Below are 18446 nucleotides of genomic sequence, written 5' to 3' on the forward strand. Positions count from 1 at the left end.
TTTCTGCTTATTCGAGACGACCGATATTAAGAATATTATTGCCAACTGTCTCCTGGCAATTCATAAACCCAACTTTCGCTGCAATCAACGCCAACTTAGCTTCGCAAAGAGATTTCTACCTCCATTCAGCCTCGAGAAACAAAACAAAGAAGGAAAGAAAGAAAAACGCTTGCATCCTCGAAGTTCCCCAAATTGTCCTAGAACGAAACGAAATCGCATTGTTCCGCGAATTCTCGAGTTCGCGTGACAAGGAATAGGAAGAATCGTCGAACCCCGAACTTTCCTTGGCTAAACATCCAAGTCACGCAGCCGAGTGTCGCGCTTTAAAGCCGAAGATTCCTCGAAAGGAAAGAAACTGAAGGTCCGAGCGACCGTGTCTCGAGAATAGTCAACGGCGAGAGGAAAGGAAAGGCGAAAAGTGGGAGAGGATTTTGTCTTGGACGAGCTTTCCTCTTGGCCGACAAGCAACTTGCCATTCAACATCGAAAAATAAATAGGAAAGCGATTTGCAGTTCCATAGAAGATAAGAATTTTTCACACGACGTGAAAATTGGAAAGCGAAATTTGTAAAGAAGATGGATACGTGGATACGTAACTTTGAAATCATATAGTTACGAGAAGGTTAAACAAATAGAGAAATTAATCGGATTTATCGTTATAGGGGAAACGGAATTTGCCAAAAGTGCCTTCCGGTGGAAGTTTCTCCAGGCGAAACTACTGGCACGGTTTCCGAAAGAGCACGCGTTTCCTTAGAGCGTTCCATATTTGTTTAATTAGTCGAGCAACGATGGCACGGGGAGCACTGGGGTATTGGACACTGTAGATAGATTGCCCGGTAGGAAGCTCCGTGTGGAGTTGCTAATTAAACTCCGTACGAACTACCCTCAACTTGGACTTTCGTCGTGAGTACTGGTTTTAACGACGACAAGCCTCGTTCCGTAGAAATCCTCGCGGAGAATCTATTTGCTATTTCCCTTTGCCCTGTATCTGCTTTCTATTTGGTCTGCCTGGCTTCTTGAATTTTCATTTCGAACGCCTTTCTTAATTCGTCAAAGGAACTCGTTAACGGATTCTCAGCCGCTATTCGTATTATCGGGTCGTAATTTGTATCTACGGTGGTTACACGACGATTCCGTAATTTTGAGTCTCCCTCGTTTTATAAAACGAAGAGCATCGAGCAAATCGATAAAATGTATTCGATCTGTTAATTATCAGATATCTGGTGCAAGATGGCTGAAAAAGATACAAATTACGAAAATAAATAGAAAATTTTGAATCGGTTCTAATTCGATGTCCAAGGATTTAAAGTTTTACCCAACAGAGTAATTAGTTTTATCCCTAACAGGATAATTAGTAAACCCTTCTGAGAATGTGATTCCTCTATCGGGCGAACTGCTATCACGATCTGTCCGTTGCTGTCAAAGATCGGCGATCGGCGATATCGTGGAAATTGCGGCTGATAATTTCGGAAGGGCGGGGAAATGAGTTTGAGGCGATAATAACGAGGGGGCAATAACAACGGGAAAGGGTTTCATAGATTATCCCATTGAAAGAATAAAAGGCAACGCTGTGGACATCTTTCGTGTTTCATCGTATAGTTTAGAATATTTCGAGGTCTAGGTGTTAGCCTAGAATAGTTTCGAATGTCAGGCATTTCGGAAATTTCATGATAAACGAGCCGCATTCCCAAGTGGCTCTCGAGTCTCGAATAGCTGAGAAGTTTCGACATTTTTACGAGACTCGATGTAATTAGTGTGAAAATTGCGGTAGTAAAGGTACGTATGTATTAATGTTTGTGATTATGTATGTAGTTAATATTATATTTTACATAAAAAACATAAAAGAGGTAGTCTTTTTTAACGCGAACTCTAAAAAGGAATAACGTTTCTCTTCTTTACATATTCGTTGAACGATCAACCTCCAAGTTCCTCTTTATTCTTTCATTTCTTCATCGTCGTCTGAACTTTTCCCCTCCATAATTTTATTTAACGCCACTTCTAGAATCGCTAGTTCGCACTTCTCTTCCCTATCCTGTACATCTTTAAAAGCACTTTCCTCCATCATCGCCGAAGGAACAAAGACGAAAAAAGCCAGACTTTTGAAAAAAGGCAACAAAAAGAATCATCGAAGAAAAAGAGAGAAGAAAAAAAAACAGGAAGAAAGTAAAAAGATTAAAGGAACATCGTCGCTAGGTTCGATCTTTTCGACGTCGTTCGATTGGACGGGAAATCATCTGGCCTTCTAGCCTACTCTCCTCTCGACCGGTTGCATGCACGAACCCGTAATAATATGGATGACTTCGATGCGATTAGGAACGCAAGCTCGCCGAGGATGGCCCTTCAGAGGTGCTTACCAGGCGTTCACCTTCTCTGTTCCGCTCTTACGAGTTCGCTTGCAATATTCGAGCCTTCCTACCCGTAAGCATCCTTTCAACCTCGCCCTTGTCATTCCCTCGCCATACCACCTACGCGTCATCCTCCAGCCTAAAGGACTGCCAGCCCGAGAGTATCTGCCTACTTAACACAAGCACCGTGCATACATTTTTAATCGGCTCCACGTGATGCCCGACATCTTTGCGTTCATCGATCCGTGCTGAGATTCGCGCACAGGATTTACAATTTACAGAGAATTCTCTCTATGGTGCTTTGTTTAGGTCTCCCTTTCACGTTGGTCTGTTTGAACGTATGTCTGCCAGGTGCTAGTTTCAGACAAAGTAGGAAATATTTATCGAGGCGATACTGATCCATCAAGCGAATTTTTGTCGATCGTTTGGAGAAAGGCACGGGGATTGATCTAGTTGAACTAGTTAAATGAATTTTAACGCGCATAGGAATATTTGCGAACAGACAAGTAAAACGACGATGTTCGTTACGAATCGTAGCAGATTATTGCAGCACAGACCTCGTTCAGCTGTATTCAATTTACGTTTCCTACGATTGTCGTTTTTTGACGCTGTACAATCATTACATATCCTCGTAATAACATCTACACGGTAATTTGCATTCGCTCGATCACTACATTTATGTAAATTTAAGATTTAATTACTTTTGATAATCAACGATTGAATACAGAGATAAATTAATATCTGATGATACAAAGCGTGTAATAATTAACGTCGATCGTTCATTTCTACGAACATTTTTACTTTTAAATATTTAACGTAAAGCGTATTTTATGGATAAATTTGGTGATAAATTACACACACTGTTTTTGAACACTTGTCCTCTCACGCATCTTCGCGGGAAATAAGGTTAACAGAGTGCTAAGCGAAACAATCTCGGAACATCCCCTAATGGCGTTCTTTTGATTCTCTCCTATCGCGTATCTTTATATTTCTCTTTTTTACTTCGCTCTTCCTTGTCCGAACACCGCTTGTCTCTTCTTACTATTTTCATCGCAACTTTTCATTTTTTTCTCCTTTTTCCGTATATCTTGCTCCTGAAGGATTTCTTCTGTTCTACAATTCGATTTTCCTTCGCCCTTTTGCCATCCGCCACCTTTCGATCCCTCGTGTAAGCTAGACACGGTGCACGTTTAATTTCCGCTCTCTCGGTTCGACTGTACGCTCAGAGGTCGCAGAAACGCGAAAGGGTCTGGCAAACGATAATGACGAGTATATCTTATAATTCCGCGAGGTTGCGCAAACTCGAGTTTCGTCGGCCGAACTTCCGCCTAATTGTTCCATCAAATATTATCCATATTCATAGGTACCGTGACCACGTATTACCAAAATTATTATGTATCCGATCTCTTGTCACGATGCAACGCTTTGTTTTGTGAATTTTTCGATCGATAGGCGATTGAACGAACGAAGAAACGAACGACCGAACAAAGACTTTGTTCGTTCTTTCTTTTTCGTTCCATTAATGCGAATGAAATTTATGTTCGTAGAAACGTAAGAATAAATACAAATCTGATTCGCGTTGTGCGTATCTGAGCGCACAGTCACTGAACTTTTTCAACTGCAGCCCCGATACAAAGTAAAATTACGCGGATAGAGAAAACCCCAAGGGGTAAGCCAGTTTTAATACTTTGAAGCGTTTAACGTAACGCCGCAAACAGAAGATTAACGTAAAATTATGTAATGTATATAATCGGGTCGCTTTCTCGTTCGAACTCGCGATTCTTAAGTACTTTGTTACTTAACGAGTGCTTAAGTAATTATTACATCGTTCTTACACGAGCCTATTAAAACTTGCTAATATAACACCGTTCTCTTATAAAAAACTCCGAAGAAATTTCTTCTATAATCATCGTAAGAACGTAATTCGTGGATTCGTTAAATACGATATCTTTTATTCCTTGCAAATTACGATTCTTGTCACTTGCCGAATCATCGATATTAGTTAGCAAATCGTCGTACGAAAAGATTTTGAATTACAAAAGTCTATCGTTAGTCCGGTAAAAAAAAAAAAAAAATAACTATTCTAAAAAGTAACCACCAGCTACTCGTTGAGAAAATTCTGACGAGCTCCCTTTAAGTCTTAGGGGGTCAGGCAGTCGACTAAACGAACATAATAGCGAAATTCGAGCCGTTGCAGAATGTTCGTGGCAATTATCATCGTGAAAGGTAAGGGCAAACGCGAGGCGTTTCGTCTTGAGGGCAGAACGCTGCTGGACGTAAAATTTCTTTAATCTGGCGAAGTAACGCGCGAAGAGTCGGTCGCACGCGGCCGTAGAATTCTTCGTTTCGCTAAGTTGGTAACAATTAGTAGTTAGTAAGCCCCGAGAGCTAGGTCGTATTCTCTGGCAGCAACGATTATTGCGGGCCTGGCAATGGTACTAACGATGCGTACGCAAACTTTACATTTATCGTTATTGTGCCTCGTCAACCCGCCGTGCCAGCTGTTCTACACTTCCGTAGCCACTCCTTTCTTTTGTTCCTGACGCTAGTGCCGGTTTTTCTCTATTCCGTTTTCTTCTTTATCTTCGAGTCCTTCTTTTAACCGATTCCATACGTTGTCTCGCTATAATACTCTTTCACGATCGTTACGACCGTCGATTTTCTTCTCTTCTATTCTTTAATTCTATAGCTACTACATAATTTCTTTTATTCTTACAGTTAGCTCTCACGATTGTCTTCGTTTTCTGATCGTTTTTGCTTTTAATCGTCGATCTTCCTTGCAATGGATATCAAGTTTCTCCTCCCACTCTTGCTGGTTATTATTCCTTTTTCTTTATCGTTTTTTTACTCCTACGGATACTTACTTCTTTCATCGAGTCATTTTTCTTTTCAGTTTTCTTCATCTTTTCACATTTACGTCGATGGATATGTTTCATTCTTTTCTTTATGGCCGCTTCCTTTTATCCTTTGCTCGTTTCCAGGGCTATTTTATGTTTATGCTATCTGTTTTCGCAAATGCTTCGCTTTTCTGCGATTCCTTTTTTTCACCGGATATCCAATTTTTCTATTTTCCGTTTTTATCGATCATTACCTTCCATGAAAGCTATTTCCTATTATTACTCTTCCGAGCCTCGGAACAGTACAATCGAAAACACCGAAAATCTATTGAATTCTTTCTTGTTCTTTAGCATTCTACAACGATAAACAGTCAGTTAAACGGTTCGGGTTTTGTGCGATTAAATAGCGTCTTTTTGCGTGACTTCAACATTTTAATATTTCCTATACAATGTAAAATTATCTTCGTTAATACAGTGTCAAGAAATTGATTCCTCGTTGCTAAGGTATTAAATAACAATGTTGCGTGTTAGAATATTCTATATTCAAATATTATTTCAGTTTGTCAGAGACTGAGCCAAATCTCTTTAACGAAAGAACAATCATTTTTATGAATCGTAATACATAACTTAAATAGGAACAGCGATTCGTTATTGCAATTAAATATTATTCTTGCACATACGGAAGAAATACATATAAATAGGAACATTTTAGGAAGAGCCAGATAGAACGATCTCTATAAATATCAATAACTTGTATAAAAGCTTTCATAGAATAAACATGAAATGGTCTTCTTTATTCTAGAATCTCTTTGATCAGAGGTATGGCCGAGGTTAATAAACGTAATATCAGTTTAAGTCTTTATTACAATATGAATAAAAATTGGATAAAAGCTTATCTTTTAAGACATATCTTTTTTCAATATTTAGTTTTATTCGCTATTCCACAGCATTCACCGTTCTCTTCAGGTTCAGGCACAAATCACCGTGATAAATACATTTTCACCATCAGCGAAATGATAAATGGTAAAATCCCGTTTCTTCAAACTGTTCAAAATGTATTTTAAAAAGGATTTTGCATAGGAATCGTTCTACCTGGTGGATTACCGAGTCAACCTATCGAGCAAATTGTTAACCTTCTCACAGTGTAGTACGAGAGAAAATTGGACAAAGCATGGAATACGATACCGTAACGCTGTACTATAACGCCCAATCAGAAACCAAACACCGATCAATTCTGTTTTCTGAAAATTACTTAATTTTAATGTTAGAACGAGTAATTGTTCGTCTCCGTAGAAATCATAACCGAATTGTTAAAACTCGTTAGGTAGGAGCAGCCGATGTTACAAATTTTTACATCTAACTTCACGAATTAAAGAAATAGTTTGTTAGTACGTTCCCTTTAGCCTTCTTCGTCGTTCTATCACACTATGAAGGAATTCGGTTAACAAAAGTATTACACAGACGCGATTATGTTACGGTGCAACAAAGAATTTCCGATTTCCTTTAACGCATTCTCGATCCCCTGAAACCGATCTTCGACGTTCCTATCTAAAATGCGATAAAACTCAAGGTCGGAGGTGGCGAACACGGCAGTTGCGTGGAATTTCGAAGAGGGGATGAAAGAAGTCGAGGAACGTGTCAGTTTTTTTGTGGTTTTATCAGCCGGCTGGCCGGGGGTGGTAATTTGTTGAAGCCAGCGTTGTCGAAGACCGGAAGCAGATCCCTGACTCTTTGTCCAGCACCGACGGCTGCCAGCTCGAGCCATCTGAAACGATGGCGGGTCTTGTTGAAAAACGAACCGCTTCATATTCGATTTTTATTACTTTCCGGCCAGTAAGAACTCTACTAGCTTTCGTGCTAGTAACGTTAAACTTCGGATTGGCAGAATAATGATTTAGTTTGATTAATTGGACAGTGTATAGTGCATAGCGCTGTAAGACAAGCTCGGCAAGTTTCAATCAAAGGTAGAACGTGCCGTGTTTTAGTAAGTGCGGATTAAATATAGGCAATATATAACATTATATAAGGCAGGCAAAGACGTTAAACGTTCGATGGACTTTTTGAAGAAACGCGACTACACGAAATCGAGCTTATCCAACCATACTTCTACGCTACAGAGTCTATAGGACATCGTAGTTATTATTTCGACGTAAAAGCGACGGAGGATATATAGTTGAACGAACCAAGTTTAGACTGAAACTTAGATATCCGTTTTCAGTTTCAACGATACGCGGTCGCTTTGTCTCTCTTCGAGCAGAAACAAGCGGAGATTTCGATGCCGTGGTTATTTTCGGCATTTCCGATTTACGCTTTAGAATGGAATAGCTAAAGCGTTGCTTTTATGATTCCATAAGCGCGACGCGTATTCCACCAGGCGATACGATTGTCTATTTTCCGCCGACCTAATAATCTCGGGTCTGATAAACGGCTAAACTCGCGAACAACGCCGTTCCGAAGTATCGTCGTCTTTGATGAAACGTACCAGACACGATAATTGACGTTTGGCGGATTAACGTCTGCTATCTGCATGCATAAAGTCTGATTTAATTGGTGAATGGGTTTTAATGTTAATCGCGTTACTCGGTCGAACGATCGATTGCTCTTTAAGAGCAACGAATAAATTAGATCGCCGGACGTACTAAAGAAAATGGTTAATTCGTTAATTTCTGTTTCTATCGACGTACATAGTAATTTTGTTCATTTTCACCGTAACAACGCGCGAGGAAATTTGAATTACCCAATTGCAACTGGATAAACTTTATACAAATATATTCGATATCTGAAACAAGAAAGGGCGTGATTGGCGAGCGGACGATGCGGCGTGTAATGAATCAAAGGGCCAATTAAAAGCACCAACACAGAAAGAAAATTAATCGGGTGAGAGCGGAAACAAGGGAGCGAAAAGCGACAACTCCGATAAACTGAAATTGATTTGGAATGACGCGGGAAAGCGTATCGCGAGCATATGCAAGCACACACATTCGTTTCCCACCTGTTGTTTTTGTATTTGGCCAGGGGCTGAGCAGCTGGATGGGGAGTTTCGGTGGGGAAATATGTGGCTCCATAAAAATCCAGTCCACGGCTGAGCAGCGTCGAGGTCTCTTCCACGCTGGCCAGGGTAACCCTTATAACGGGTGGCCCCGTGTAAATCGTCGCAGGCTCATTCTGGCTGTGAGCGTCGCTTTTCAACTTGTCGTTGATCGCTTTCACTAATTCGCAAAGCAGACACCGGGTCAGCGGGCACGCGGTTTGGGAAATGACCGATGAAAGAGGGGAAATTAATTCGATCAGGACCGATCCAGGCAAACGCCTGGAATTAATGTAATTGATTGCGTTAAGCCCGTGATTTCCGTATCGTTGTACGGGCGCTTCTTTGCGCGTTCCGACCGATATGAAAGTCGACAGAATCGATATCCGAAACCGACTCGAAAAGTATTCACGATCCAACAAATCGATCCGATATGATAAATCGACGATATTGTGCACGTACGTAAATCTGTGGGACGAAAAATTTCGAAAGATCCGACATATCGTCGTATCGTGACGACGAGCATAGCGACGATGATATGGTGGAAAATACTCACGAACAGTGCCCGTGTTGAGAGGTAGCCGCGTAATTTCGACTATAGACCGGTACTTGTAGAGAGCGTGTCTAATATCCTCCTCGGGTAATTCTTCAGGTACGTCCAAAACGTAGACGGTGAACGTCTTCGCCGGTCTGCAGGGTATAGCGACCTACGTTCATGAATACGAAACGTCGTATTTAGAGGCGTTCTGAAGAGGAGGGCCCTTTGTGTACCGAAAGATAAGTACCTTCTTGTAGAAGCGTGCCCCGGTGACTTTGTGGAAGCCCTTTTTGTAGACCGCCTGAAAATCGTCGATGTTGCTGAACTTGAAGAGTATACCGGTGGCCGTTTTCGTCAAGGAGAACGCGCCACTGTAATGCAAAACGACAACCACGCTTTATCTTCTATCTCTCTTTCCTCTTCCGCTCTCCGCCTGCTCTTCGTCTCCCGTTTTTCTCGAATTGCCCATTTCGCGTAATTCTGCTACCAGCTGGCTTTCTGCTAGCCGATCTTTTATTACAATTTTCACGGCTACTCGGTTTATTCCACCCCCGTACGATTGTATCTCCAAACAATTTAATGGATCGATTAAATTTAATAAATTAATCAATTGGTCATCCATCGAAATGGAAACGTCGAAGGCAACGAGAATTTCAATTAAATCGTCGTCGTACTGGTTTGTCTCCGTTCAGAATTAACGACAGACTCTCTTCGCCCTCCTATCTGTTGTGATTTACGTGTGCCGAATCATTAGAGACATTTCAAACAGTACGATATACCATTTTACCGATAGCGTACGCTTATAAACCTTTACGTGAAACGAAAATTTATCGCGTAATGAAGTCGCAGCTTTATTTGTCGATATTACCCAACAGATACATCGAAATGCTATTAAACAACGAAGTAACGTATTCGATAAGATCCAATTGAATTAGTAAAAATTAAGGTTTACCTTTTCGAGATTGGTTCTTAATCGAACTCCTAAAAAGCCATGCGTAGTAGTTTTATAAATCGAAAATTAAAAAGTCGCGACCCATGAAAAGTCCAAAATCCTCTAGTTTTAGAAATGTAAAACTTCGCAACTTGAAGTTACGAAAGTCGTTTCTATTCCGAAAACTTTAAAAACGCTTAAATTTAAGACATTCTGATCGTTAAAAGTGCTGTAAAATATCGTTTGGAAACTTGAAATATCCTAACTGGAAAGGGAAATCGCAACGTGTCCACCAAAACTTTCGATAAACAAATTTCTACCACAGCTTCGTATACGATTGTAGAAGAAAAGCTAACGATTACGCCAATAAAAAGGAATCTGCGTGAACCTCACCGAAAATTCATCTTCTCGCATATAGTGGCTGCCTTCTCGATGCTGAGCTCGTGGCTCGGTGTCAACAAAAAGGCACCCTTGGTGAGGAAGTCGGTCTCGCTGATCTCGGAATCGGTGTCCTGATCCTGCCAGTCACCGGAGTCCCGTCGACTATCCTGATTCAATCGGGACAGAGAGCTATTTTTCGACGCGGACATGTCGTTTTCGCACGTGGCACTGCCATCCTGTCCTCTCTGAGACATCTTTTATAGGGCGTAGAAGGTGGGATCGGCTGGCTCGCGATCGAACGTAACCCGTTACGCGAGATCGACTCCTTGCGAGACACGTTCTCGACGCACTGTCGAACAGTTACGCATCGATACGCTCCTTTTATACAGAGCGCAAGCTCTATGATCGCTAATCGTCGATCGTTCTGCCCACGATCCTGCGGCGATCTTAAATTGGGCTGGTTCGAAAAAGGGAGTCGTTAAGCGTCGACGGATGAAGTTTGATGGATGGTCGAGACGTTTTTCTTTCGAGGATGCGAATTTAATAAAGAGTGACGCGAAATCGAAGAGAGGAGAGACGTTCCGGGGTGGAGATAGAGAAAGGTTGACCGGATGTTTGAAAGTAGAGCAACCAGAATAAATATAGATAAAATAGAGACGAAGTATCGCGCGCGCGATGAGCGGGGGGAACGTACCAAAGTTATAACAAAGTTTAGTACTAGAACTACCAACCTATATTATATACCAAAGCATAATTAAACTAACAGAGGGGCAATAATTTTAACTACCGAACTAACGTTCTCTGTATCGTAGCAAACAAACGAGGATAAACGATGCGATAAAAAGTTGTAGTTGATTAAGTTAAAGAAATAGGGGACAGTGTTAACTCGGATCAAGGCTAATTATCTTCAAGACGCTTTAGATACCGTGGGCAGAGCTATTACCTACGTTATTATTAATTATGGAAGAAGCGATACAGTATATATGTTTGCATATATCGAAATTAGTTAATTTATCGTGAAACAGCGTTGTTCTATTAATCAAATATTCTGGCTGTTTATGGTAGAGTGCGTGACATGTCATTTAACACCTACCATGGAATATACGTATGTACGCGCCCGACACGTTTAAATCAATTTTTGCATGCATCATTAACTAAATGATGATGCATTACTTCCATCCACCTCCCATACACTTTTTTTAATGACCTTCTATCGTATAGAAAATACGTCGATAAATATCCCCTAGCTAGCGCAAGAAACCATTTTAAGCGTAAGATGGAATTTCTGGCTGCGCGTTCCAAATTTTCATTTCTATTCGCGTTTAGCAATATTTCGAACGATAGAGTCGGTAATTAACCGTGACTATTTTTCTTGAACCAGATGTATTTTGATTCTCGGTAATCGAACTTTGCCAACCATCGGTACCAAAAACGTTATAATCATACTCGAACTTTTCCGAACTTGCGAATTCTGAACTTATGAAACTCTCGAACTCTTGTTAAACTTTATTACGAACTTTAGCGAAACTTGGAGTGCTTGTAACTAACGCGAAGATCAGCCGAATGAAAGACAGAAATTAACAGAAGTGGTTCGTTACACGCTCTTCGAGTTTAAGATACAATGATCAACTTTACATCGATACGGTAAATTTTCTGTATATTTAATCACGAGACAGCTTCTCGAACGAAACGCTTCCGTACTAGAACTTTTACATTCTTTCGCTCTGCTTAACCTTCGTTCCACTTAATCTCCTTGTAACATCCACTTACCCAAAGACCCATCGTTTCGTAGTTTTCACTCGAATCGATGATTCTAGCAACGCTTAAGATCATCCGACATTCGTTTAAACAAATCGTCGTCCGAATGCTGCCGAGACCGATCGTCGAGTCGATTGAAATTTCATTTAAGCCGAGCAACAATAAGATGGAAACCGAAAGCGCCAATTAATACGGCTTCATCGATCTCTCTAGCGACAATGGTGCCAAGCTGGTACACAAAGATGCAAACAAGCATGTACACGAGGCAGAGCATGTACAGAGCGAGAGGGTGTTTGGCAAAAGATGTGAGAAACAGAGAGAGAGAGAGAGAGAGAGAGAGAGGAGGAGGAGGAGGAGGAGGAGGAGAAACGTGCGAATCGCACGTTCCGAAGCTTCATTTGAATTGAAATCAAGAGAGCCTCGGCTTCTGGCAGGATATTCCGGCGACTGACTGCGACAAAGCGGCGAGATGCATCGATTTGCACTAATTATCGGCGCGGTAATTGCCGTGAACAAGATCGCGATTCATCGAGCCATTGCTGCTGGAGATCGAGCCGATCAATCGTTAAATCTGGCGTTAATGAAATGGAATAAACGTGCGTGGATGAAAGTACTCGACTGCATTGTGCCGTTGCAGAGGCTCTTCGCTTAAGAATCAAGAGTCCTAAGTCTCGCAAAGTCCTTTGAAGTTACGAGTGACGCTTAAGATGACGAATGTACTTAAAGAGAGGAGAATTGCGAAAATCGGATTACTTATGCCGTTTTATGCCGCGTACCATATTTGATATTACATGATTCGTGCGAAAATTAAAAGGCGCCATTGTATTGTATCACTACCAGAAAGAACCGATAAATTATCAACGATAACCAAATAATTAATCACGATATTATTAATTTTCTGCCGCAACTATAAATTAAACGCGCGATATTACAATTTTGTTATAATTAATAGGAAATCCTACAAACGAAAAGATCGCGAACGTGCCACGGGCATTAATTCGGAAATGTTCGATTTGCGAAATCGTCGAGTCACAGCCGGTCTAATGGAATTCATTATGCACGAAGACTATTCTTATTGCATTCAGGCTAATAATGATTTATGGTAACACTCGGTATCCACAACGACCATCTGTTACCGGTGCGTTTCGCGGTGCACGACGCAAGATGTGCAATAAACTTCGCCGCGAAACTAAATTGCTGCCGTATTATGCGGCCGCGTTTCGATTTAATGACTGCGTCTCGCAACGATTCGAAACAGCGAAAACAGCCAACGTTGCCCGAAATCTGTAACGCTCTGTTCGTTCGCCATTGAATCGCTTAACGTCCACAACGATATCTATCGTGGATAGGGGATCGTGGTTCGACGATAATATCGGTCCTGCGAATATCGTACCGGGAAATTTTATTTCAATTTGTCATCTTTTACTTCAGTTAGAAACGAAATTTGCGTTTGTAACGACCGTCGCGACGCTTTGTAACTTTCGGAACAATCTGGAAACAATCTGGACATAAAACTAACTTAGTCGATCAATTGGTTCGCGACGAAGCGCGAAGCGATGGTTACTCACCCCGTAATTTCCACGCGACGAGCACTTAACACGATTTTTTCTGCTGGATTCGATCGAACGTGGCGCGCATCTGTTCCCCAATCACGAACTGGGGCGGCACGGCCGATTTGGTAATCTCGAATCAATTATTATCGATCGGAGCGCTCGCAAATTCCCAGTCGGTATTGGCAAAGGGCACACCGGATTACCAGGGCAAACGACCGTAACGCGGTCAGCATAATCCAACTAAAAACGAATATGTATCGGCATCAGGTGGAAATTGTCGCGAAGCCGGACGTCAATTGCTCGTTGCTTGAGCGACGATCGTTTACGGTTACAGCAAGACAGAAACACGATTGTGCCGTTAGCCAGCTGCAACCCAATCCTTCCACGACTGTATTTCGCTTTCGCGCAATTTCATTTTCCTGTTGTCGCCCGATGCATTCGATTTCCACCAAAACCCAATCAATTTTACTATCGTTTACGTTACTTTTTCGCGTTTCGCCAGATCTTTGGCCGAAGATTACATGGCGCTCGGCGCTGCTAACTGTGCACGGTCGAGAATAATTTGCAAAACGAATCGATGAAAATCAGTCGCACCGAAAATATCTCTCGTCGTTCCTTCTTTGGCTCGTTCCACGATTGTGAACTTTTTTTAGCAATTTCACGACTTAATTCAGGAACGAAGTACGTACTAGAACGCAATTACGATTCGCTTCTGGACAAGCACCAAAATAGGCGATCGTGGTTGGCGATAATTCACCGGAAATCAACGAAACCTGCTCATCGATAATGCGTCGTTGTATTATCGATAATGCGGCCACACTACTATGCTACGATCGGTCGATACGTGTAGGCGGCCAATCAACAACTTACTTTTTCGGTAAAGACGCAAGCAGAGGCGTGGGCGCTTAATTGGATGATTGGGTCCGACGATATATCATCGATAAATTGGCGTAAACAGAATGAAAGATAAAAAAAAAGGAGAAAGAACGGAGGATCGTTCGATTCTTCTCGGCATTGGATCTTATTGTTTCGAGTGGAGACTGGTTTGGTATATGAAACGCGAAAGGGAAGCAGCCTAAAAATTTATAACGCGTACGTTGGCTAGATGAAGGCTCGCGCGAAGGATTTAATTGAAATTGGATATCAACGCATATCGGATACAATGCAACGTAGAAATTATGTTTTCTTAATTACCGTGATTGAATCTTTTGATTAATTGCCTGCGAAAGCCAGACGCTTATAGGCGCGCGTGCAGGAAACAATCGTAAGTTGTCAGTATATAAGTCTAAAAAATATAATAATTCGAATATACAACTTTAAGTTACATACAGTTAACGTAATCAACGTTTCATGGGATAATGTCGATTCGCAGTGGTGAAATTGTTCGTCGTGGAAACTCGTTTACATCGCATTGTTGATTTTGTTTGCTCGTGGCATGCATGCATCCAAGTCCGATCCGGAAAACATCAGAATGCGCATACATTTCGCGCTTCGCTTTTCGAAAAATGATCATCGAGTGAAAAGACCGAAATTCAACAGGCCGAGAGGGAAATATATCGATGGACTTCCCTCTCGCGAATAATTGAAATTCGGGTGACAATTTTTTTTACAAATTCGACGATCATCGATCGATTTGCACGCGTGCATCTTGAAATTTCGAACTTTGAATATATAAACAGTTTCTTTCTTTATGTTTGACGCGATAACCGACGGAATAAAGCCTATAATATTCTTGTCTCTGTTTTTCTCTTTGTCCGAGTGGAATTTCTTTCAGTTTTGTTTCCAACCTTGCGCGATCAACGATCGATATTCCAGCCTGATCGGAAAGTTCTGTCGTCGAGGGATAAAAGATAACGAGTACCCCCAAGATCTTTCCCTTCCTTCCATTCGTTCGATCTTAAACGACACCTGTCTCGGAATGGAACCTTACCACCTCGTTCCTATTGTTCCTTTCGGGAGAGAGTCGAGAATAATCGCGAAAGAGGGTCGAAGAACCATCCCTCGATTAGTCGTGATCCTCGAATCGACGCGCAGCCATTAGCGACGGCGATGAACGTTCCTTCGAATCGAGCGGTAAGAGTCGAGCATTCGTCATCGAAAAATAGTCGGCCAAGAGGGTGACGGTGATGACGAGCACGAGGGTGACAAACGTTCGTTTTTGACGACCGCGCGTCACAGATGAACGCAGCGTGACTGCCGCTTTGAAACGGGGATGAATCGTAATTGGACGGAAATGGAATTCGGATAGTGCAGTCCTCGCCACTGCGACGGAACGAGAGAGCGAGAAATATCTATACATATGTATATACACACACATACAAATATATATATATATACACACACGTTATATATATATATATAACGGAGATAGCGAAACAGAGAAACTAATAGACAGAGCGTGCTAGGCTGAGAAGTGACCAGAAAGAGAAGTAGATAGTCGACTGAGAGAGGGAGAGAACGATGGAACGTTAGGGGTTGGCGGCAGGGGGTGAAAAGGCCGACGCCACTGGCCTGTAACTCTATGCTTCTCTGAGCTCCGATCAATAGACGCGGTACAACATCGAACCGAACGCAGCTGGCTAAAATAGTCCGTACAAGTTGCACGCAGCAGCGGCCAGGCAGTTTTCAAAAAAGAAAAAAAAATCCTCCGTATAGTCTGTACAGCTTGCGTTCGATAGGGAGTGGGGAGAGGAGTGAAGGGATGATCGAGGCGAACGATTTTTCCTTCTCCACGGACACGCGAGAGGAGCGGGGAATTAAGGGGTCGACGTTGAAGCAACTCGAATTTTGGCAACGATTTCTGGCCTGTGTTTAATTGGGTGAGCCTGTTAGTCTGGCTTTCCAAAAGTTCACGAAGGTCGAGTGTTTTAGAGGGACGGTAGGAGGTGACTCGCGCACCGACGAGAAGAAGCTGCAACCGGAACGAGCAACGCTATTACGAGGATTTAACTGTTACGCTCCGAGAGCGGATGAAAGGGGTGTCGAGAGTTTGGGAAAACAGAGGATGCCGAACGATGTTGAGAGGAACGAACCGAAATCTAGCTGCAGGTGAAAAATTTCAGTTAAAGAGAAAAAATATTTTTGTAAATGGAGCGCGAATGAACTTGACAATCGTAAAACCGGTCAAAGTTAGTAGCAGTAAAGTTATTTCGCGCTGCTAGTTTCTCGCAGTTATTTGAAGCGAAATAACGCATAATGGGCGGGTCTTTTTCCAACGAAACGGCTTCGTCGCAAATAGCCTTAGGCTGACAAGAATCGATCGGAAAGCAGTTTTAGTAAGTTATCTTCTAATTTCCTGCGCCTCGACTTATCATGTCGTCGATGGTGTTAAGCTAATCGTGTTGATAGCCCGCAGGCAACAAGTACGTCGTACCACTGTTAGGGTTAAGAATATTTATATAGCGTTTATACCAATTTCCTGTTTTCGCGTTAAAATCTCCCGATAAGTTTACTACGACCAAGCGTATAAAATAACGCGTGTCGAACTCTAACATTGATTAAATTATTAAACGACCTAATAATTAGCTCGGTCGAACAAAGATCAATCGTTAATTAGACCAAATATTGCTGTACACTGACTTGCAACGAGCCGAGCGCACGTGAGATAGGAAAATCTCAACGTACAGGAAATAGGGAAGTAACGAAGAAATTAATGTTCTCCCGGAACGCGTCGGAAGAACGGTGCCTCTTTTTTCCAACTGGTTGGCTTCGTGGGCGAAATTTGCCACGACACCGAACGGATGCTTCTCCCCGATAAATAAATGCACGATCGGGAAAAACTACGACCGCGTTGGGACGTAATTCGATTCGAGAGTCGGACAGAACTCGATTGGCAGAAGTCCCTCTCTGGCGTGCGCGCGCGCACCCATATGGAATTACTACGGGGACGACGACGAAATTCGAACTGTCCTATCGCTTTGTCCATCAACGAAGACGAAGTAGACCAGAAAAATCTCCAATTCGCTCGGTCAGCGATTTCTGCGGATTGTTAAAAAATAGAGGAAAAATGAAATTGGATCGAATGGAGAAACGTTCATCGGTACGCGAACCGCGTGATAAATTATAGAGAAACGAATCCTCGTTAGTTCGAAAGAAAGCCAATTTTAATTGAAACAGGAAAAGCGTATAAATTTATATTATACGTAAACACGAAGATCTTTATCGTATATGCTCGTTATCGTTAAAAATATATAATATCGGAATAAAATATCAAAGCGATGTTTTATCGCGTGACCACGAATGAGCGAAAGATCGTACATCGCGTTGGAGCGACCATTCTGCATAGCTACAGAACTAAAAGATATATTTCGTGGAAAATATATGTGACGCCACGTGAAACTTCTCGCTTAATCCGAGACGATCGTTTTCATAACTCGATTCTCCTAAAAGATGGTAGGTCGGGGTTACGTTCAATAAGGGCAGAAACGGGGGTTTGGTTCGCGGGCTGTGTTAATCGCTTCCAAAATTAAGCCACGGGGAGAAAGACGATGTCTCGGAACGAGAGAGGAAAGATGATCCCATGGGTATTGAAACGGCTGAGACATTGGGAAAAGACAGAATCTTGGAAGAGCGAAAGGGAATCGGAGGACGAGGGGGAGACGGCGGTAGGAAGATTAAAAGGAACGAGAGGAGACGTGGGGATTGGAAATAGTTGAAAAATTCAGAATATGAACGGGACACGAACGTGAAAAGAGCAGAAACGAGAATGAGAAACTAAAGTAACGAAAAGGGAAGTCGAGATGATGTACTACAGCTGATACACATGTATACAAGATCCCAAGTTTTGTAACAATTATAAAAATAAATAAAAATCGTCGTTTATTTTCCTTTCAACTGCTTCTAGAAGATGACAGCCCTTTCTTACTTATATCTCGTTTCTTTTCGATCTTTATTGGATTATTTTGTACAGTAGGACAAATATGAAAGGAGCAAAAGTAACGACAGCGAAAGGGCGGGGAAGAAATAAGAGAAAGCAAGGATGGGAGAAAACAATGAAATAAAGAAAAAGTATGATGAGAGAAAGAAATCAAAGAAGCGAATGGCGAGACGAGAAAAGGTAGGAAGAAATTAAAAGTT

At 41.9% G+C, this 18446-nt stretch overlaps 2 protein-coding genes across 10 annotated transcripts in view; one reads left to right on the forward strand and one right to left on the reverse strand.

The window, feature by feature from the left end:
* The window catches only part of Rhea (Talin_middle and talin-RS domain-containing protein rhea), a 157235-nt gene that overhangs the window by 110093 nt on the left and 28696 nt on the right, over window positions 1-18446 (forward strand). The gene's annotated exons all lie outside the window — the stretch shown is intronic.
* LOC139991369 (uncharacterized) overlaps window positions 6026-18446 on the reverse strand; it is a 130463-nt gene continuing 118042 nt past the window's right edge. For 2 of the 3 annotated variants that reach the window (XM_072011365.1, XM_072011367.1), the window contains exons 3-6: window positions 8995-9118; window positions 8766-8916; window positions 8174-8390; window positions 6026-6946 (exon numbers count right to left, since the gene is read on the reverse strand). In XM_072011365.1, the coding sequence (XP_071867466.1) occupies window positions 6820-6946; window positions 8174-8390; window positions 8766-8916; window positions 8995-9118 (619 nt within the window). In that variant the 3' untranslated portion in view covers window positions 6026-6819. Of the gene's footprint in view, window positions 6947-8173; window positions 8391-8765; window positions 8917-8994; window positions 9119-10071; window positions 10427-18446 lie in introns of those variants that run through there. The other variant, XM_072011364.1, reaches the window with a different exon arrangement.

This window comes from Bombus fervidus, chromosome 10, assembly GCF_041682495.2.
Source record: "Bombus fervidus isolate BK054 chromosome 10, iyBomFerv1, whole genome shotgun sequence".
In the NCBI taxonomy this organism is placed as follows: Eukaryota; Metazoa; Arthropoda; class Insecta; order Hymenoptera; family Apidae; genus Bombus; species Bombus fervidus.